Here is a 22,865-nt window from a genome sequence, read left to right on the forward strand (position 1 = left end):
TAGGGGTTTATTACTGAAGGATTTTGCTGAACGCTTACCTTGTGCTAACTATAATGCTTTGTGATTCATTGAACCCAGTGACCCAAACATGGGTAGTGGGGTCAGAGGGACCTACACTCTAGCTCTTCCCTATCAGCTCTAACCCTGAGCAAGATACTTAACCTCTCGGCGCTTCCTCACTGACCCAGCGGTTCTCAACCTGTGGGTCGCGACCCCTTTGGTGGTCGAACGACCCTTTCACAGGGGTCGTCTAAGACCATCCTGCATATCAGATATTTACATGACGATTCATAACAGTAGCAACATTACAGTTATGAAGTAGCAACGAAAATAATTTTATGGTTGGGTCACAACATGAGGAATTGTATTTAAAGGGCCAGAAGGTTGAGAACCACTGCTTTAGACAGATAGACAAGTGGAAATAACACCCCTCTCAGAGTTGGAGCATCTTTAGCCTTTCTCTCAGCAGCAGACACATCCAAACAAGTAACACAAGGCAAGGTCATCAAGCTCTGACATTTCTTATGGGCTAATCCCCAGGGCACAGGAGGTAAGGGTACTGGAGAAAGTTTTCCTTACATTTTCTGACACACATGGTCCTTTCACATTCAGAGATACACAAGGACCAATGGCTCCTGCGATCTTCAGTTCCCGAGAGGTCTAAAACAGAATTAAATAAGAGTATAAAGTTAGAAATCATTGAGAACTACCCTGCTCTCACTAAAGCCTAGAGGAAAAACGTGGCAGCATTATCATTCCACCAAGAGGAAATCCCACATGGATCATGGTACAAATGCTCTTACAAGCTTTTCCAGGGCCACTGTGATCTGATTAAAACTCTGGTAAAAATCCTCTCTTAGAAACTGTATTATCTTTGTTCCAAAGTTGATGCAACATTTTCAGCTTACTCAACATTGAAATCATTGTACAATTCTACTAACAATACTACATTCTTTTCTAATTCCATGTGTACGGTCATAATTATTTACAACTTCTAATCTGTGCATATACTACTTTGCGTTGCTTTAAAAATAATTAATTCAGGTGCTCTCCCTCTCAGGAGCTCGCTTACACCTCTCTTCCCTCTCAGGCGTACATCTCCTAAACTCTTTGAGTTCCCAAGAGACTTGCAAACAGAGAAGCAATGGGGAGCAGCAACTCGTCCCAGGCTAACTCCCCTGAACTTGTCCCCTTTTCTCTTACTTTTCTGTGGGCCAAAGCAGCCCCACCTGGGTTCATTTCTCTCCTGTAACATTTCTAGAGAGCCAAAGCAGCCCCAACTGTTGCTTCTTCTATCCCTAGCCCTTCCTTATTTCACTGTCCCCAGCTTTAATAAACACACTCTCAAAATCTGTGGGGGGAAAAAGGAAAAAAAGGAAAGAAACAAAACACTTAATTCATGAACTCCAACATGATGACAAGACCAACAAACACACTTAAGACTTTTTAAATGAAATTCACTTTAACAAAGTCCATACTTCTTCATATTAAAAAATACAACCTCAAACATTTGAGAATGTTGAAGTTTAACAAAGATGATTTAACAATCATCTCCAACTCTCAAAGTACTGATTTCAATCGTATGTTCTAACAGCCCCTTTTAATGTTTTTGCAATGATTTATAGTCAAGTATATAGGACCCTATTAGTCCTAATGGAAAAACAAAACCCAAACACACTCTGCACTATTTTAGAGCACCCTGGCTTCACTTCGGGCAGACACTAAACATAAACCAAGGTTCTGTGCATGCAGTGACCCATACCGACAGCTGGGAGAATGCTCCACACTGTGTGGCTGCCTCTGTGCTCAATTCCCCACCCCTTCTAAGCCTACTGTCCTAGAGCAGAGCCTACAGGAGAGCCAGACAACTCTTTGTTTAGAACATTAATTTATAGGCCATCCTCAGGAAGCCAAGGGATAGGAAAAAAGGGGACATCTGTACTATTTTCAACAATAAAGATACATTTTTTAAAAAGAAAACAAAGGAATAGAATGAATACATGTTGTTGACAACCTTTTAATTTACCTGTGTCTCCTAGGTTGGGGTTTCCACAAGTCTGACTACTAAATAAGTAAGAACACTATTCTTCCATTAAAGTTTTAACAGTTTACTGTACCTTTACTTCTAAAGTAGCACCAAATGCCATTCGGAAATCTCCATTAAAGTCTTTACTAAAAATTCTTTGGAATGTCTGCTTGAAGAGAGATGTGTTGAAAGAATCTCCCATCACCATGTAGCCTCTAGAAAAGAAAAAAAGTTAGTATTTAGAATGCCTGAAAGCCATTCAGATGTTCCCTCAGAACTTACAAACAAGAATTTAAAGAGGAAGGAAGAAAACAAGAAACCATGTTCATAAAAGCGCTAACTTAAATGGAAACAGAAAATTCAATTTGTATTTAGAAAAGACACTACTTTTAAAACATAAAGGAAAGAATACTTTAGAATAGTTCTATGTCTCGATCACTGTGGCAGTTATATAAATCTATAGGCATGGCAAAATCTCAGAATTACACACACACACACACACGCTTGTAAAAACTGGTGAAATCCAAGGTCTGCAATAGAGCTAACTGTATTGTGTCAATGTCAATTTCCTAGTCTGACATTGAACTCTATATTTATGTAAGATGGTACCACTGGGAGTGGACAGATGAACTACTTTGTCCTATTTTTTAACCATTTGTGAACCCACAATTATTTCAAAGTAAAAACAAAACAAAACAAAAAACAAAACCCAAACATCCAATCAATAAACCCAAGGGTGCAGGTTTTAATAGGTCATCTACTGAGAAAACATCCCCAACTCTTCTCACAAGTCTTTGGTATGGAAAAATACCCAGGCCTGTGGGAAATCCTTTTCAGTTTAATTCATTGCCTCAAAACAGTGAACCCCTGGCTTTACATGACTTAGTTTTCTAGTTTGCAAATATCTCTATTCATCTCTTTTTGAAGTTACAGAAAAACATTGTTCAAAATTTTGGTATTTCGCACTAGCTGGTGTGGCTCAGCTGGATGAGCATTATTACGTGCACCAAAAGGACACTGGTTTGATTCCCAGTCAGGGCACATGCCGGGGTTGTACACTGGGTCAGGTGGCAGCAGAATGATGTTTTCCTCGCTCTTTAAAATCAATAAAAACGTATTAGAAAAAAAAGTCAGCATTTCATGTTATTTGGGCAGATGAGCACAGCTTGATGCAGATTATGCCTCCAGCATTAAATAGGATCTCAAGTCCTAGCCAGTTTGGCTCAGTGGGTAGAGTGTCGGCCCTTGAACTAAAGGGTCCCGGGTTCATTTCCCAGTCAAGGGCACGTACCTTGGTTGCAGGCTCAATCCCCAGCACCCCAGTCCCAGCTGGGGTGTGTGTGGGAGGCAACCAATTGATGTGTCTCACATAGATGTTTCTCTCTCTCTGTCTCTCCCCCTCCCTCCCACTGTCTCTAAAATTCAATGGGAAAATATTCTCGGGTGAGGATTAACAAATCAAAAAATTTAAGGCCAATAAATATAAGCTCCTCCTCCCCCAAATAAACAGAATCTCAGAATAGGGAAGAATACAAAATAATCTGGTCCAGCTATTTCAGTGTCTAGCTCCTCCACTGATAGTGATTGCTATTTGGCCCCAAATATCCACCCTCCCCACCTTCATTATCATGGGATCCGTGGTTTCCTGGAATAAAGACTGTTTCCCAGACTGCTTTGCATGTGGCTGTGACTCAGCTTTGCCTATTGGAAGTGGCCTTTGTGATTATATGGGAAACATATTTATACGTTTTACGTTGACTGGTAAACACAATTTCCAGTGAGTTTTCCAGTATTTGTCTGTTTAAAATTTAAGAAAAATAATTCAGTATACATTTTATAGTAACAAAAAGTTTCATTGAAAAAAAAATATGTAAAACTAAAGTTATCGTAATTTTACTGAACGTTGCCATTTGCGCAAAAAATTAGCAAAAACGGCCCGCATACAATGTGTTAAGGAGGTGGGGATGTTCCTTCAGGAAGGGACATGTGCTTCTTCAACCCTCCTCCTTCCTGCTGTTAAAACATGGCTAGAGCCCAGCAACTATCTTGAACCAGAGCTAGCACATTAAGGTAGTGGAGCAGCACAGGAGCCTTAGCCCCTGATAATGATAAAATCAATATACCTGCCCTGCTGCCTACCTCCAGTGAGAGAGAAAAATCTGTTTGGGGTTTTCTGTCACAATCACACAAACCTAATACTGACTCACACCCACACTCTACCAAAACACCTGCAAGGTTATCATCCAGATTAGATGCTTCCAGCATCGGGAGCTTACGCCCTCCCGAGGAGTCCATTCCATGCTTAGACAGTGCTGACTGCTAAGAAAGGTCTTCCTTTACACTGAGTCAAATTCTGTTTCCCAGCAGCTTCCACCCTGGTTCAAGTTCTACCCTTTGGTCACATACAGATCTGATTCCTTCTCCACTGAATAGACCTGCGATTGTTGAATACAGCTCTCACACCTCATCTGTCTTCTAGCTCCTTCAATCATTCTCCATATGGCATAGTTTCAGGCCGTCTCCATCACTCTCACTGCTCTATTTTGAATATCTCCAGTTCCTCTATACAGCCCCTTTGAACTGAAATGCTCAGAATGGAAGATGATACAATGGAGATAAGGTGTGACAAGCACCAACGAAATCAAGACGATGATCTTCTTTGTAGATAATCAACTCCTATAGCACAGTGTCGGATCACCTTGTCTTCGCTGGAAGTCATCCCAAACTGTTGGCTCATTTTAGGTGAGCTATCAACTAAAACTTCTAAATCTTTTTTTTGAAATGTTACTGCTAACACACTTCCCTGATACTATATTTATACAAAAGATGACGTGAGCCCTAGCCAGTTTGGCTCAATGGATAGAGCATTGGCCTGCAGACTGAAGGGTCCCAGGCTTGATCTCCAGTAGGGGGCATGCAGGAGGCAGTCAATTAATGATTCCCTCTCATCATTGATGTTTCTCTCTCTTCCTCTCCCTTCCTCTCCGAAATCAATATATATTTTTTTAAAAGGTGATGTGACCTAAATACTAAACTCATTCAGGAGTCAAAGACCTTACTGAAAATCTGATGGAAGTGATGGTTCCTCTCCACAGAAGAAACACACATACACATAAACTCTGGTGTACAAACTTAGGGATATTCACAAATACACCACAGCTTTTGTGTGGCTATTCCAAGTCAGGAACTCCTGAGGGCACTGTAGGAGTTCACATATTAAATGTGGCTCTCTGATATAGCTAGTGTCACCTAATACGTCTGCTGCTCTCCAAGACAACTTCAGGTGACTTGGGTTCCATCTTCTTCTCTCTCGTCTTTACTCAGTGAGGACCAGCAGCATCATAGGCCCTCACACAGCCCTCCACCAGTGCTTCTCAAACTGTCCTGTGCATACAAATCACCTGGGATCTTATTCAAATGCAAGGTTGAGTCAATAGGTTAGGACAGTGGTTCTCAACCTTGGCTGCACATTAGAATCACCTGGGAATCTTTTTAAAATCCTGATTTCTGGGCCTCATCCTCCGGAAATTCTGTTTCTTTGTTACTAATGTTGTGGCCCCACCCCATAACAAAGAAACAGAATTTCCGGAGGATGAGGCCCAGAAATCAGGATTTTAAAAAGATTCCCAGGTGATTCTAATGTGCAGCCAAGGTTGAGAACCACTGCTCAAGATGCTGCGTTCCTAACAAGCTTTCAGGTGGGCTGATGCTGCCTGTGCTCAGCCACACGAGTAGTAAAGGCCCACACCAGTGGTTCTCAAATTCTGCTCTTCAGTAGAATCACTTGAGGGAACTTTAAAAATGCTGATGTCCAGGCCACACCCCACACTAATCAAGTCAGAATCTCTGGAAACAAGATCCAAAGGGAAGAGTTTTTCAAGTTCTCAGGTGATTCTCCAGCTTCAGATCAGTGCTGTGCATCAGTGATTCGCTCACTTTCACCTGCACCACAGTTCCCTGGAGAGCTGCTTAAAACAGACTGCCGGCCCTGGCCAGTGTGGCTCAGTGGGTAAAGCGTTGGCCTACAGACTGAAGAGTCCCGGGTGCGATTCTGGTCAAGGGCACATGCCAGGGTTGCAGGCTTTAAGCCCCAGTAGGCGGTGTGCAGGAGGCAGCCAATTAATGATTCTCTCTCATCATTGATGTTTCTCTCTCTCTCTCTCCCTCCCTACCTCCCTCTTCCTCTCTGAAATCAATAAAAATATATTTTAAAAAACCCACCAGAATGCCGGGTTGCACCTCCACAGTTCCTGAATCAGGTCTGGGTGAGGCCTGAGGACATACATTCCTAATCAGTCCCCAGGAGCCTTGAAGGTTGCTGGCCAGGCATCACTGCACTTTGAGAATCATGGCTCTACACTGTGATCTGTGTGCACATTATGGACTTAGGATCTAAGTCAGTGCACCCTGCGATGCACCCTCTAGGCTTAGCGTGTGCTCAGTGATAGACACGAGGAAAGGTCACTAAGCCAGGTGAAAGGTCTCCTAATTGCTCTGGCATTCAGACCAATTTCCCTTCTCACAAGGAAGTGCTTTGCTGAAGGCCACATATTTCATGCTTGCTTTCTTTCCTGCTCTAGTATCAATAACAACTCTAAGAAAGAAAGGAAGTTACTCTAATAAAGATTTGTCCGTAGTGAACCCTTGAGACTTACTTTTCACCACTGTTTCTTTGTCCAAGTGGCCCACACAACTTCCCAGCATGGAAGCCACAGCCTAGACCAGCCGTGGGCAAACTACGGCCCGCGGGCCGGATCCGGCCCGTTTGAAATGAATAAAACTAAAAAAAAAAGACCGTACCCTTTTATGTAATGATGTTTACTTTGAATTTATATTAGTTCACACAAACACTCCATCCATGCTTTTGTTCCGGCCCTCCAGTCCAGTTTAAGAACTCATTGTGGCCCTCGAGTCAAAAAGTTTGCCCACCCCTGGCCTAGACCTATCTGAATACTTAACTAAGTCAGCCTTGTCCTTTCCTATTGTTGCATCACACATTTCTTTTTCCTTAAAATAAACACTCTTGCCGAAACCGGTTTGGCTCAGTGGATAGAGTGCCGGCCTGCGGACTGAAGGGTCCCAGGTTCGATTCCGGTCAAGGGCATGTACCTTGGTTGCGGGCACATCCCCAGTCGGGGGGGTGCAGAGGGCAGCTGATTGATGTTTCTCTCTCATCGATGTTTCTAAAAAAACTCTCTATCTCTCTCCCTTCCTCTCTGTAAAAAATCAATAAAATATATTTTAAAAAAATAAATAAATAAATAAACACTCTCACGTTTCCAGGTATTTGCTGTCAACATACCCAGTAAGATTTGCACAGCATTTCATCTCCAAAAGTCCGGTTTGATCAAGGGCACAAGCATAAATATCAATGCAGTGGCCATTTGTAGCAGTTCGATTAGCAAGCATTTCATAGTGCTGTGAAGAAAGGTAAACCAGTTTTAGGAAACAATAAAATTATTCACCAGATATGCCTTACTATATATAATCAAATATAGGGATATGGAGATAGTTTTTTTTTAAAAACATCCAAATAGCCCTAACTGGTTTGGCTCAGTGGATAAAGCGTCAGCCTGCAGACTGAAGGGTCCCAGGTTCGAGTCTGGTCAAGGGCACATGCCTGGGTTGTGGGCTTGATCCCCAGTAGGGGACGTGCAGGAGGCAGCCAATCAATGATTCTCTCTCATAATTGATGTTTCTATCTCTCTTTCCCTCTCCCTTCCTCTCTGAAATCAATAAAGATATATTTAAAAAAACAAATAATAAAAAATCCAAATAATTGAGAGTTCTCAATCTCAAAACATTTTTGGCAGTTTTAAAGCCACCCACTCTAAGTTCTCAGTAATTTAACAGCAGCCAAGATCTGCAAGGTCATCCCAGTAAGAGCAACTTGCTGACCACAAAGCATGGCCTCAGCAAAGTAGCTGCCACTCCAGAGGAGCCTAAACCCAGCACTGGGCTACCACAACTCGACTACAGCCTGTATCCAGAAGCACCTACCTTGGTTGCTTTCTTCATAAATCGTGCATTATCTTTCTCAATATCATGCCAGGAACGAATAGGAACCTTTAATTCATCTCCAACCACCATTCCAGGTCCTTGGGTGGGGGGACCCCCTGTAAACAACATAATCCTGGCTCCGGTGTTTGGAAAAGTGCCCTAAAACAGTAAATGGCAGCATTTTAGAAGCAGACAACTCCACCCCCAGTATGTTTCTGTTTCCCTGAAAATATACTACAAACATGAGTTCTCATCAGCTATACTGAATACCAATATTGCAGAATAACACAGATGACAATGCACAGAAGCAGCCATATCTCTTCCAACCTGAAGGTTGTGTACATTTTTATTAATTTACTGTGAGCACTTCCATTGCCCTAATTGCTGTGTGTTTCTCATGAAAACTTGGTAAATTTTAAAACATCGAGGGCTTCTTCAAGGTGGATAATAATAACTGAAGCACTTTCTGATAAATTAACAGTCATCTGACTTAGGTTGCAACTGATTCTCACGCACAGTGTGAAAGCGACTTCCAAGAGTGAGTATGTATAGTTTGAAGGGTCCAGTCAATTTTCAGTTACCTCCAACAAGCCAACAGCAATAGACAAAGCAACACCAGTGGATCGCAAAGGTCTCTTCCCCTGATTTACGGGCCATGGGTCCCTCTGCAGCTCCCCCAGAAGGTCAGTGAGGTTCATGTCAATCTTGTGAACAGGCTGCAGAAACCTGCATGATTTTGAATAGACACATCCATCTGGTTTTAAAACGTACTCTGGTCTTCAGCCCTAAGTAATACATAGTTACTGCTCTTCAAAATAATTATTCAGAATAAAAAAACGTATAATTTTTTCTTCCAAGTTATCTCTAACTACAAAAACAACTCAAAGCAATTTTATTCAAAAATACATCTTGCCCTAACCGGTTTGGCTCAGTGGATAGAGCGTCAGCCTACAGACTGAAAGGTCCCAGGTTCGATTCCGGCCAAGGGCATGTACCTTGGTTGCGGGAACATCCCCAGTAGGGAGTGTGCAGGAGGCAGCTGATCGATGTTCCTCTCTCATCGATGTTTCTAACTCTCTATCCCTCTCCCTTCCTCTCTGTGAAAAATCAATAAAATATATTTTAAAGAAAAATACATCTTAAAGCCTAATATATAGCAATTTATATATGTGTAACATGGAAAAAATCAATTTAAATAGGTGCAAATCGTAAGTTTCATTATGTGGACAATCTTCATCATTCTGAAGATTCATAATTTGTGTTTCTCTTGAGCCTTGGGAGTAATAGAGAGTAACACTGGTTTCTTAACAGCATAAGAGAATGTCCCCAGCAGGCCAGGCAATGCATTTTATCATGTTTGCTTAATATTAACCCGGCCCAGGGCAGCCCCAGACATTGAAGGGGCTGAGTGAAGTAAGTGCCTGATTTCAGGTATGAGGACACCCAACAGAAGCCTTTTCAGTTTTTCCTAAGAATCAAAAAGGACAGCAGCCATGTGTTTAAGAGGAGGGGCACAATGGTCTCAAACCCTTCATAATGATACAAGGCTAACAGGAAAAGCATTCCTAACAAACTTGCCACACATGTATGTAAAAACATTTATAATTCAGTTACATGTGATACACAGATACTGCTGTGTTAAACACATTATTAAACATTAAATATTGGTCAGACTTAATTTATTTTTTCTCTCTAAAAATAAGAAACTAAAAATTTTAACATTTTTCTTCCCTTGAGTGGATTGCCCTGCATGCCAACTACTGTATGTGCAACACTCTACATCGGTACCTCACCTGCTCGAAACAAAAGGGTGCTCCTGTGGTTGAGCAGGTCTTGCTTGTTGCATGGGCATGGCAGGCTTGGTCAGGCCAAGCATATCCTAAAGAAGAACCAAAAAGACTCATTTCCTCTAACACTGAAAGTAAAGGACTAATTAATTTTTAAGAAATACCCTTGCACCCAGACAGTGTGGCTCAGTGGTTGAGCATTGACTCATGAACCAAGAGATCACCAGATCGATTCCAGTCAGGGCACATGCCCACAGGTTGTGGGCTCGATTCCCAGTAGGGGGCATGCAGGAGGCAGCCAATCAATCTCTCATTAATGTTTCTATCTCTCCCTCTCTCTGTAAAATCAATAAAAACAAATGTGTTTTTTTAAAAAAAAACTTTGCTCCTGCTTGTGTACAAGTTAAAGCACAAACCTGTATCTGCTTTGCAGTTAAATCCTTGGTCCCTCGGAAGACATAACTTTTGGAGATTCCTTCACAGCTGAGTTCATGAACCTGCACCATCCTCCCAAACGTGATCAAACCCACCAGAGCGTCTGGAGGAAGGAGACTCAGAGACATTTGTAGAGATTCTTTGAGTGCTTGAAGGTCCTCTTCTTCTAGGCATGTGTCGACCACATAGAGGAAGACTAGAGGAGACTGTGGACCTCGCTTTATACAGAGAAAAACAACATAGTAATCAATATACAAATAGACAGATTCAGCTCTTTTAAGTCAAATCAGGTATGTAAATAACAAGTCTTCAACTACATTTACTGTCCGGAGATTAGAACAGCTAAACAAACATCATTTAATAACAGGTCCTATTAAAACAAACTGGAAAAAAAAAAACCTAACTAAAAGAAAAAACTATTTGTACCTAACAAATTATTCCACGTTTTTGAAAGCCTTCTAAGTATCAGACATTGTTCCAGGTCCTGGGATAACTCAGTGAACCAAAGAAGCAAAGATCCCTGCTAGCCTCAAGGAGCTAACCTTCTGGAATGGAGAAGGTAAGGGGATTGCAAATGCCAGGAGTGTAGGTAAGGGGCTGGTTCTAGTATTAAATGGCAGGTCAGGGCAGTCTCATTAAAAAAGTAACATTTGAGTAAAAACCTGGAGGACAGGGAGGGAGGAGGATAAGAGTCCACCTGAGCACAAGTGAGAGCAAGGCCCACAGGCAGAGCATTGCAGGCATGCTTGTTCCTGGCATGCTTGTTCCTGGCATGCTAGGAGGCAAGACAAGGAGGCCCATCTGGCTGAATGAGGAAACTAGCAAAAACTGAGGTCGGAGTGGTAACACAGAATTGGTTCACAAAGGGTTGTGACACTATCTGTTACTCTGGACAAGGGTAACACATGGAAGGAGAGTTAGAGAATGCCCCAGTAATTCAAGTGAGAGGTGGTGGCTGGCCCAGGATAGCAGCAGTGGGAGAAAAGTGGATGGATTCTGGATAAATTTTGAATATAGACCCAATGGGATTTCCTAATGGATTAGATACGGGATGAGAGAGAAAGTCAAGGGTGAATCTAAGGTTTTTAAGCTGAACAACTAGAAGGTAAAGTACCATCAAGTGAAATGGAGAAGGCTGTGAAGGACAGGGTTTGAATTTATTCAGTGCTACCTCTTTTTTATAGCCTTCTCCCAAGACCTGAAAATGTCAGAAAGTGCACACGAACCATAGCTTAATGTTTAGAATCTTGCTGCCCTCACAGCTTTAACTCCACATGGAAGATAAAGCATTTCAAGAGAATCTCAATATTTAACATTAAATGTGCAACAAACCTGTATCATGTACTCAATTGTAGAAAACTGGGGCATCAATTCAGCAGGCTGATTCACCTCAGATATGCCTGTGTAAGCTGGAGGAAACTGAAGAGATGAAAACAAAGCCATGTTTTATTAGGGCTGAAAAATTTGTATGTTTTACCTTTTATTTCCCATTTATAATAATAGTTAATGATAATATATTAATTCTGAAAACACAAAATAAGCATATTACTAAAATACAAAAATCAGAATTTAAAGTCTATAACCATGTCTTATATTTACATTTCATTATAACATTTTTAAATGCAGCTGTAGGTTAATTATAACTTCTAAATGATTAAAAAATACACCATCAAAAACCATTGTCCTGCAAACTAAAGGCGGAGACTTTAGCTGTCTCATCAATAGTCTATGCCAGTGGTTCTCAACCTTGGCTGTACATTAGAATCACCTGGGAACCTTTTTACAATCCTGATTTCTGGGCCTCATCCTCCGGAAATTCTGTTTCTTTGTTATGGTGTGGGGCCACAACATTAGTAAGAAAGAAACAGAATTTCCGGAGGATGAGGCCCAGAAATTAGGATTTTAAAAAGATTCCCAGGTGATTCTAATGTGCAGCCAAGATTGAGAACCACTGGTCTATGCGGAAGACCAAAGCTTTTATTTGGGTTTATTATTTCAGCTGTTATCAATAAAGTAAAACATGTTTGCTGTAGAAAAATTGCAAAGTATGTACAGGAAAATATAAGAAAACAGAAAGAAAAAACCCTCACAATTCTATCACTGTGAGGCAGTCATTGTCAACATCTTGGCATTTTTTTTTTTAAATATTTCTTTATTAATTTCAGAGAGGAAGGAAGAGGGAGAGAGAGATACAAACATCAATGATGAAAGAGAATCATTGATTGGCTGCCTCCTGCACGCCCCCAACTGGGGATTGAGCCTGAAACCCGGGCATGTGCCCTTGGCCGGAATGGAACCTGGGACCCTTCAGTCCGCAGGCCGACGCTCTATCCACTGAGCCAAACTGGCTAGGGCCATCTTGGCATTTTTACTTCCAGACTTTTCCTACTTACGCACAACTGAGGTTGTCCTATATATACAATTTTGTGACCTGCTTTTTGTGCTTAACATGTCACAAGCAATTTCTTGTTTTTAAAACTCCCTCCAAACATTTTAAATTCATAGTTTATAGGTTGAATTTTCGCCAAAAAATTTTTATCATAGTAAAATACATATAAATTTCACCATCTTTATCTTTTTTCAGTGTACAGTTCAGTGATCTTAAATACATTTATAATGTTGTACAACTGTCTTCACCATCCATCTCCAGAACTTTTCATCTTGAAAAAGTGAGACTTGGAATCTATTAAACAACAATTCTCCATTTTTCCCTCCCCCAACCCCTGGAAACCACAGTTCTACTTTGTGACTATGAATTTGACTACTCCAAGTACCTCATCAAAATGGTTTCATACAGTATTTGTCTTTTGTAACTAACTTATTTCATTTAGCATAATGTCCTTAAGGTTTTTCCAAGTTGTGGCACATATCAGAATTTCCATTTTAAGGCTAAATATTGCATTGTATGCATTATACCGCATTGTGTTTTTCCATTTACTTGGGTTGCTTCTATTCTTTAGGTATTGTGAAAACGCTGTTATGAACATGGATGTACAGTATCTCTTCAAGACCTTGCTTTCAATTATTTTGGATATATATCCAGAAGTGGAAATGCTGCATCATTTGGTAAGCATCTCTAATAATTAAGCATCTTTTCAGGTGCTTATTGGTCACTTATATATCTTCTTTGGAGAAATATCTATTCAAGTTCCTTTTAAAAATATATATATATATTATTGATTTTTTACAGAGAGGGAGGGAGAGGGATAGAGAGTTAGAAACATCGATGAGAGAGAAACATTGATCAGCTGCCTCCTGCACACCCCCTCCAGGGGATGTGCCTGCAACCAAGGTACATGCCCTTGACTGGAATCAAACCCACGACCCTTCAGTCCGTAGGCCGACGCTCTATCCACTAAGCCAAACCGGTTAGGGCAGTCTAAAATTTTTTAAGCCAAAAGAAGCTCAACACTGATACTTGGACCCTAAAAGTTAGAAAGATCAGAAAATGGAAATTCAGTAATGTACACTATCCAATTAGAATAAACTGAAGTCAAATGAAATATAAACAACATATCTGTTCAGTTATGGTAACATACTCACTGCCTACAGAGAACTTATTAGAGCTATCACCTTGAGTTTAGCAGAAATTGCTGCCTGCCAAGGCACAATTCAACATCACTTAATTTTTTCCAGAGTAGTACAATTCAAACAAAGAAAATACTTTTAAAAATATTCACATACCTGATTTCTTTGGAAACAGAAATTACAGGCCCAAAGCTTTGCCCGATAATCAACTTGACTGTGAAAAAAAATATCACAACTAGGTAACATGTTCATTTTTAAGGTAGAAAGCATTCAAATGTAAACTTCAAGTTTAGTAAATTGCACAGACGTGATTTTGTATGGGTGTATGGATAAAGGTATATAACACATTCACTGCAGTTAAAGTTCTGGCTGTTAAATACAACAAAGGTTTCCTTCAAACAGCAGTAATGAGACATTAGTAAGTCCTTTTTTCTTCTTTTCCAATTTCCTAGATAATATTTAAAATGTTATACTTTATATGAATTATAGCTTATATCCTTTTGCCATGTTATCTTAACATAGTCTTTGTAATTTTTCTAACATCTTTATTGTTCAGATATGTAAAACTACTAAATTTTGATACTAAAAAGTATATTTCACACGAGGAAAAACTTCCCAGACTTTCACTTAGCTCACTTGAAGCAAAGTTGAGCAGGCATGCTTCTGAGTTGATAAAATTCCTAGAATTGGTTCAAGATACTTTAGTTGTCTCCACACTCCACTTTCTACATTTAGAAAATTAACAATAAGTGACTATCATTTTAAAAGAAGGCAGCAACATCCTATATGTGGACACATTACATAAAGCAAGGGAATGAAGTAAAAAATGTTCCCTCATATAAGAATTTTATCTGTTAAAGAATATTAATGACACTCTTCACCTATTTAAAAATTCTTTCAAATAGTACCCACATTTAAGAGAAATATCATAGGGACAAAAAAATTTATACTTAACAATAAAATCATTAAGAGTTAAAATTTCGCCCATAGCTCAGTTAATTAGAGTGTCATTCTAATACACCAAGGTTGTGGGTTCCATCTCTGGTCAGGTCACATAAAAGAGGCAACCGATGAATGCATGGGTGGGTGGAGCAACAAATCCGTGTGTGCGTGTGTCTTTCTCTCTCTAAAAATCAATCAATAAATAAAAATTTATAAACAAACAAGAAAAGAGTTAAAATTTCTTCTATTATATCATCATTATACTAAATAGGTATGAGAAAACTGTCTAAGCTTTTTGATTTTTTTTTTAATGCTTTAAAGGGCACCAATAAAATCTAAAATTGACCTAAATACAAACTGAAAATCAGCCCCAAAAAAGTGAATTTCGCCGAACCGGTTTGGCTCAGTGGATAGAGCATCGGCCTGCGGACTGAAGGGTCCCGGGTTCGATTCCGGTCAAGGGCATGTGCCTTGGTTGTGGGCACATCCCTACTGGGGGGTGTGCAGGAGGCAGCTGATCAATCTCTCTCATCGATGTTTCTAGCTCTCTATCCCTCTCCCTTCTTCTCTGTAAAAAATCAATAAAATATATTTTAAAAAAAAAGTGAATTTCAAATCCTTTCCCTCTACTTCCACCTTATTCCCTCATAAATTCTAATTTTATCTGAAGTATTATGCCAGGGGGATCACTTTATTTTTAAATTTTTATTTGATCTTGAGAGAGTGAGAGAGAGATAGAGAAGGGGGGGAAGGGAGGAATAGGAAAGAGAGAAACATATGTTATTCTACTTACTTATGCATTCATTGATTGATTCTTGTATGTGCCCTGACCAGAGATCAAACCTGCAACCTTGGCAGATCGGGACAATGCTCTAACCAACTGAGCTTCCTGGCCTGGGTATCAGGGAGATTTCTAAAAGCATTCAACTAAGAATCTCACCATCACCCAGCCAGTGTTGCTCAGTGGTTGGGGTCCACCTATGAAACAGGAGGTCATGGTCAGGTCCTATGCCCAGGTTTTCAGCTCAATCCTCAGTAGGGTGTGTGCAGGAGGTAACCAATCAATGATTGTTTCTCATCATTGATGTTCTATCTCTCTCTACCTCTCCATTCCTCTCTGGAATCAATAAAAAGCATGTTTAAAACAAAAAAAGAATCACATCTACTAATCTCAAATTTGATGCCTTGCCCAAATTCAATCACTTAAATGAGAATCACAGAAATGTCATAATTTACTGTATTGATCATTTACTAGTTTTTAAATGAATTCATACCAAAGTGGATTGAGAATGGCTTTGCAAGTTGGCCTGCTGCACAGCACAGGTTCATACTGTACAGGGGGCAGGTCTAGACGTTCTTTCAAAGGTGTAAGGAGACAAGCCAAAGGTACAACCATTCTCGTAGCCTCGAGACGGCTAGAAGGCCACACATTCCAACTGAAACGCACACCATCCCGTTCTTCATTCTGCTGAATGAACTCCAGATACGTTGCCATAGTCTAAAAAGAAACTGAAGATAAAATTTTAATTGTATGTGAAATTGTCAACTAAACCTCAAAGATAAAAAAAAAAAAGGTCCCCTAATGCAATATGTAACACTAAGTCTGGAAGAACCTGTCACTGTAGGATGACAACACTTGCTTCCCGATGACCCCCAAAAGCTGATTAACTTCACAGTTATCTTTGACTACTGTTCCTTCCTCAACCCTCCTCTCTAAAACAAAAAAAATAAAAGGAGCAGGAGGCTTACAATCATTTGATCATCTCTAAGCTGCATTTAAACCTCCTCATGTCATCTCATCATCTCAGCCAATCATTTCAGCTCCTTGCCCAAGGGTTAGTCTCAAACTCTGTTTCAGCATCCAGCTACCTTCCTCCCTAATCCCTTTCCTTCCTTGCTCTACTAAAATAAACACTACTAAATTTTACATGCCAAGTGATCTTTTTTGTGTGCCCTTTTCCTTCCTCCCTTTGTTACCTGTGGAGGAAAGAACTGGATATTGATGTGGGAATCCAATTCATAATGGGAACAGCCACCAGTTCTGAGTGAATTTTTACTTGGAATCACCAAAATTACAAAGGAAAGTTTGCTATTATGCTGAGTGACTTCCTCACCAAGACCTCTCTACTCACCATGGTTGCTCATGCCCATGCCTTGAAAGATTCCAGTAATAAAATAGTCATTCAGACTAACCTTTTCAAGCCCAATAACACCAACTCCATCGAATATTTTATACATCCTGTTTACATCCTAAAATGTAGGCTAACACATGTCTCAGCTATTAGGGTTTAAGAGAACAAGCACCTCAAGGGGAAGCAAATTAAAGAATCTACAATATTACTGGACTCTAGTGCTCATTTCATACAGTGCTGAATAATAATTGTCTCCATGTTATTATCAGAAGCGCCTTACTGTAATGATTTGAACCAAGATAATAGTAATATATGGCTAGAAAAACGAATGAATTAGTCTACTATACATAACCTACCCACAAAAATTCCAAATATTTGTTCCATATGAAACTCTATGGCATATATTTGTTATTTCTGGCAAAAGTGGGAAACTGAAGCACTGTACACAGGAGGCACTTCTGCAGCTTCCTGGATGGCAAATGGATGTAATTCTAAGATCACAGTTCTCAGCAAGTACCTCAACAGGCTTCACTGGCTACTTCCCTTCTCAAAACAGTTCATTATTAAAAGGTACTGGCTCTATCCAATGTCCTCAAGCAACTACATATTAAAACCTGCTCTCTCAGTTTCCCACTGTCTCTTCCCCTCATGCCTTCTTCTACAGCATGTATTATTTAACAAAAACCAAAAAACATTTTTTATTTTTCAGTTACGGTTGACATACAATATTATTTTAGTTTCAGGTGTATAACCTTGTGATTAGACATTTAGGCAACTTACGAAGTGATCACCCTGATAAATCTAGCACCCATCTGACACGATATGTAGCTATTACAATATTATTGACTATATTCCCTATGCTGTACTTTACATCCCCATGACTACTCTGTAACAACCAATTTGTACTTAACACCTTCACCTTTTTCACCCATTCCCCTAACCCCCCTCCCTATCTGTCAATGATCAAAATGTTCTCTGTTATCTATTAGTCTGTTTCTGTTTTGCTTGCTTGTTTATTGTTTTTTAGATTCAATTGTTTGATAGATATTTACTGTCATTTTATTGTTCACATTTTTTATCGTTTATTTTTTCTTCTTCTTTTTAAAGAAGAACCTCTGCCCTGACCGGTTTGGCTCAGTGGATAGAGCGTCAGCCTGCGGACTCAAGGGTCCCAGGTTCGATTCCAGTCAAGGGCATGTATCTTGGTTGCGGGCACATCCCCAGTAGGGAGTGTGCAGGAGGCAGCTGATCCATGTTTCTCTCTCATTGATGTTTCTAGCTCTCTATCCCTCTCCCTTCCTCTCTGTAAAAAATCAATAAAATATATTAAAAAATAAATAAATAAGAACCTTTAACATTTCATGTAATAATGATTCAGTGGTAATGAACTCCATTAGCTTTTTGTTGTCTGGAAAGTTCTTTATAGATCCTTCAATTCTAAATGACAACTTTCCTGGGTAGAATAATCTTGGTTGTAGGTCCTTGCTGTCCGTCACTTTAAATATTTCTTGCTACCCCCTTCTGGCCTGCAAAGTTTCTGTTGAGAAATCAGCTGACAGCTTTATGTGAGCTCCCTTGTAGGTAACTAACTTATTTTCTCTTGCTGCTTTTAAGAATCTTTTAACCTTTTGCATTGTAATTATGATGTGTCTCAGTATTGGCCTCTTTGGGTTCATCTTCTTTGGGACTCTCTGGGCTTCCTGGACTTGTATGTCTATTTCCTTCACCAGGTTAGGGAAGTTTTCTGTCATTTTTTCAAATGGGTTCTCAACTTCTTGCTCTCCTTCTTCTCCTTGCACACTCATGATGTGAATGGTGGAATGCTAGAAGTTATCCCAGAAGCTTCCTATACTATCTTCATTTTTTTGGATTATTTTTCTTATTGCTGTTCTGATTGGGTGTTTTTTGCTTCCTTATATTGCAAATCACTGATCTGACTCTCGGCTTCATCTACTCTATTGTTGATTTCCTATAAATTATTCTTCATTTCAGTTAGTGTATCTGTTAGGTCTGATCAAATAATTGAATTCTAAAGATCAGTTCCCAGGTGCACAAAATTCATGCACTGGGGGGGCAGGGCCCTCAGCCCAGCCTGCACCCTCTCTCAGTCCGGGACCCTTCGGGGAATGTCTGCCTGCCGGCTTAGGCCCGATCCCCTAAGCCGGCAGGTGGACATCCCTCTCACAATCCGGGATCCCTCGCTCCTTACCACCTGCCTGCTTGCTCCTTACAGCTTGGCTTGCTGCTGCTTACAACCTGGCTTGCTGCTCCTTAGTGCTGCCGTGGAGGCAGGGGAGGCTCCCACCACTGCCGCTGTGCTCGCCAGCCGTGAGCCTGGCTTCTGGCTGAGCGGCACTCCCCCTGTGGGAGCACACTGACCACCAGGGGGCAGCTCTTGCGTTGAGCGTCTGCCCCTGGTGGTCAGTGTGCATCATAGCGACTGGTCTTTCTGCGGTAACGGTCCCTTAGGCGTTTATTATATAGATTAGGTCATCTGGAAAACCAAAATGGTGCCAGCATCCAGGGACAAGAGGAATCAGAGACTTCAAAGGACTCTGGGTGGGCTTTTTCGGGTGGAGAATTCTCTGGGCAGGTCCAGAGGAGAAAGATAATGGTCTTAGCAAGTGGAATGTAATATAAGCAAAAGGGAATGCCGATTCTGAAGAGGTCTAAAGGTCAGTTCCCAGGGGAGGGACTCCCTCCCTCTAATGCATGAATTTCGTGCACCGGGCCTCCAGTTAACTCATAATTCTTTAGCCCTTTTGGCCTCATGCATTCCTTCTCCAGGGACCCTAAACGTATCCTTCACACTGACTGACTCATTTTAATGGTTTCCATGTCTGTTTTTGTTTTGCTTATGTTTTTATTGATTTTAGAGAGAGGAAGGGGAAGGGATAGAGAGATAGAAACATCAAGGAGAGAAACATCTATCGGCTGCCTCCTTTAAGCCCCCTACTGGGCAGCGAGCCCACAACCCATGGGCATGGGCCCTTACCTAGAATCCATCTGGTGACCTCTTGGTTTATGGGTTGATGCTCAACCACTTAGCCATACCAGCAGGGTTCCATGTCCATTTTCATGCTGTTTAAGTTCTAAGTTCCTTCAGCATCCCTATAACCATTGTTTGAACTCTGTTTCTGGTAGCTTGCTTGCCTCCATTTCATTTAGGTTTTTTTTTTTTTCTGGAAACGTTTCCTGTCCTTTCATTTGGGGTTTCTTTGTCTTCAAATTTTGGCTGCTTCCCTATGCTTCTTTCTATGTACTTCGGTAGAGCTGCTACGTGCCCTGGACTTGGTAGAGTGGCCGTGTGTAGTAGGTGTCCTGTAGGGTTCAGTGGCACAGCCTCCCAGTTCACCTGAGCTGGGTGCTCCAGGTACGTCCGTGTGGGCACTATCCTGTTGTAATTGAGCCTTGATTGTTGCTGGCATCACCGGGAGGAACTGACCCCCAGGCCGATCAACTGCGAGGACCTGCTGTGACTATAGCAGAGGTGCTGCTGTGCAGAAACTGACCTTCAAAGCAGGACTTGCTTCCATGGGCTTTGGTGCTCAGGGAGTCTGCCCTTTGAGTGTGTCAGTACAGCATGGATTCTTAACCAAGGGCACATAACCCACCCAGAACTTGAGGCTCAAACAACCTCTGAAACTTAGGCGAAATTCTGTGCGTCAATGGCTGTGCATCTAGTACCATCTAGGGAAATGGTTCTATGGCTTACGCCAAATTCTCAAAAGGAAGGGGATCTGAAGAGATTAACAGCTGAATGAATGAATATGTGAAAGGGCTGGAAAGATCCGAGAAGTGTCGGACAAAAAAAAAAAAAAAAAATCGGAACCCCTCTTACTCCATCCACCAAGGCATATTTTCAAGACACAGAAACCAAGTTTAACCAAAGGTTAAATCCAAGGCAGTCAGAAGTCCGGTGTTCTAGTTTCAGCTCTATCAAGAAACAGAAGTCATTTCACGCGAAACGCGAGTTCAAAAACTGATAAAGGGGTCTGGGTCCTTTCGCACCCCTCCTTTCAGAGACCTCCCTAGTCAGAAGCCGGCCTGCCGCCTGGAGAAAGCCGGCCTGGCGGGGAAAGCGTCACTCTCAGAAGACCCCTGGATCACCAATTGCACCCGTTCCTCTGCCCACCGGTAAAAGGATTCACCCCGGAAGCAAACCCTTCGCCGCCTACACTCCCACGCCTGTGCCCTCAGACCTCTGGCCCCTCCGGCGTCCCCCACTCACCTGGCCGTAGCCGTCCACCTGGCCGCAGCCGTCCGCACCTACAAGACACCGGCAGCAGCTCCCACCGCCAAGTCCAGCTCAGCTCTAAGTCGATTGGTCAGCGTCTCTGTGCGTCCCTCCCGGCGCCGTCCACGGGCCAATCAAAAAGCGCCTCCTCCGGCAGGCAAGCGGAAGCAAGACATTCAGAGAAGCCGCGCCGCCATCTTGGAAAAGGGCAAGACACTCGTGCCTCGCTCTACAAAACCGCAGTGCCTCAGAACATTTCTCCACGTTCACCGCTAAACGTTTCCGCTTTAGAAAACCCCGGCGCCAGCCGGACTGTTTTCTAGGGGCAGCCAGCACGCCTCAGGTGCACGCTTTGATCCAACATGACGTCCGCCCGCTTCAGTGGGAAGGTCCTCTCATCACCTTAGTTACAGGGAAGCGAGAACGGTGACGTATGGCCCCGGAAGAAGGGGTGGCCCTGCGCAGAGGAAACTGAAGCCGGCCGGAAAGAGGCGTCAGCGCGCGGGAAAGGGTGGGGCGGGGCGGAAGGAGTGTGGGGGCGGTGAGTGTGGGGATGCCTGCGCGCGCACTCACGTGTGGAGGCCGGTCTCTGGGTCTAGTTAAGATTCATCGTGCCTTTTGCCTCGTTGCTGCAGAGGGAGCAAGATGGGTCACCGGCCACTCTACTGGAGCCATCCGGGGAAATTCGGCCAGGGTTCTCGTTCTTTTTTTTTTTTTTCAAAACATATTTTATTGATTTTTTTACAGAGAGGAAGAGAGAGGACTAGAGAGTTAGAAACATTCATCAGCTGCCTCCTGTACACCTCCTACTGGGGATGTGCTGGCAACCAAGGTACATGCCCTTGACCGGAATCGAACCCGGGACCCTTGAGTCCGCAGGCTGACGCTCTATCCACTGAGCCAAACCGGTTAGGGCAGGGTTCTTGTTCCTGACGCATCTGCTCAAACCGGCGCGGTTTGATCCGGAAATATGGCCTCAACCTGTGCCGCCAGTGTTAATGTCAGTACACGAGGGACGTAGGTTTCATTAGGTGGACTCAGTGAACTTGCATGAATGGGTCATTCAAGACATCTACCTGAAGACAGAATGCTATTTCTTTGTACGTAAAAAAACAGAACAAACAAAACCCTTCAAATATTAAAAAGAAAAGATTCATCGTAAATTCCACAGGTTTGGTTCTGCTTTGTCACGTTACAAGGTTTCCTCCTCGCTCGCCCTGATGGCTGCGCTCTCTGCGGAGGCTGTGCTAGAAGCACAGGTCCTCTCGGCTTTTCTATCCCTGTTGTTCTAGAGGCGGTGAATAGTTGGGAATTGTCATAGTCAAGCACTTTAGAAGACGAAGTAAACCTCCTAACTATGCAGAGTGCAACTTCCACAGGCACCAAAACGGTCTTACACCTTTTTATAAGAGGCAGCAATGAGGTTAAGCTTATTGATCTGTGTTGGGGTCCAGCCCCAGCAGGTCCAGGGGTCCCCAAAGGTGTGGACGGAGTCGGCGAAGAAGGAATGACATGGAGACAGCAGCGTTCAGTTGATCAGCATAGCCAGGTTCTCCCTTTATTGTCCTGTTACATCTGTATTTATACTATTTGATCCTATAAGCATGCCTCGATAATCACATCATGGTATGTTTTGGGTAACCTTCTACAGTTCCTTGTTTTATTTCCATAGTTTCTTATCTGACCTTTGCCAAAAATCCTGTCTCTATCTAGTTCTGTTGATTTTAATCTTGTCTAGGTTAATCTCTGTGTTCCATTATAAGGGCTATTCCAAGGTC

At 41.9% G+C, this 22,865-nt stretch overlaps 1 protein-coding gene across 2 annotated transcripts in view; it reads right to left on the reverse strand.

Annotated features, from left to right (window-relative positions):
• Positions 1-21,518, reverse strand: part of SEC23B (Sec23 homolog B, COPII coat complex component) — a 44,757-nt gene extending 23,239 nt beyond the window's left edge. The window contains exons 1-11 of one of the 2 annotated variants that reach the window (XM_014530111.1): positions 21,082-21,518; positions 15,993-16,227; positions 13,933-13,990; positions 11,581-11,667; positions 10,230-10,466; positions 9,820-9,905; positions 8,608-8,752; positions 8,027-8,185; positions 7,329-7,444; positions 2,118-2,241; positions 580-660 (exon numbers count right to left, since the gene is read on the reverse strand). In XM_014530111.1, the coding sequence (XP_014385597.1) occupies positions 580-660; positions 2,118-2,241; positions 7,329-7,444; positions 8,027-8,185; positions 8,608-8,752; positions 9,820-9,905; positions 10,230-10,466; positions 11,581-11,667; positions 13,933-13,990; positions 15,993-16,213 (1,314 nt within the window). In that variant the 5' untranslated portion in view covers positions 16,214-16,227; positions 21,082-21,518. The remainder of the gene's footprint in view (positions 1-579; positions 661-2,117; positions 2,242-7,328; positions 7,445-8,026; positions 8,186-8,607; positions 8,753-9,819; positions 9,906-10,229; positions 10,467-11,580; positions 11,668-13,932; positions 13,991-15,992; positions 16,228-21,081) is intronic. The other variant, XM_005882449.2, reaches the window with a different exon arrangement.
• Positions 21,519-22,865: the final 1,347 nt, after the last annotated feature.

This window comes from Myotis brandtii, unplaced genomic scaffold (genome assembly GCF_000412655.1).
Source record: "Myotis brandtii unplaced genomic scaffold, ASM41265v1 scaffold72, whole genome shotgun sequence".
NCBI lineage: Eukaryota > Metazoa > Chordata > Mammalia > Chiroptera > Vespertilionidae > Myotis > Myotis brandtii.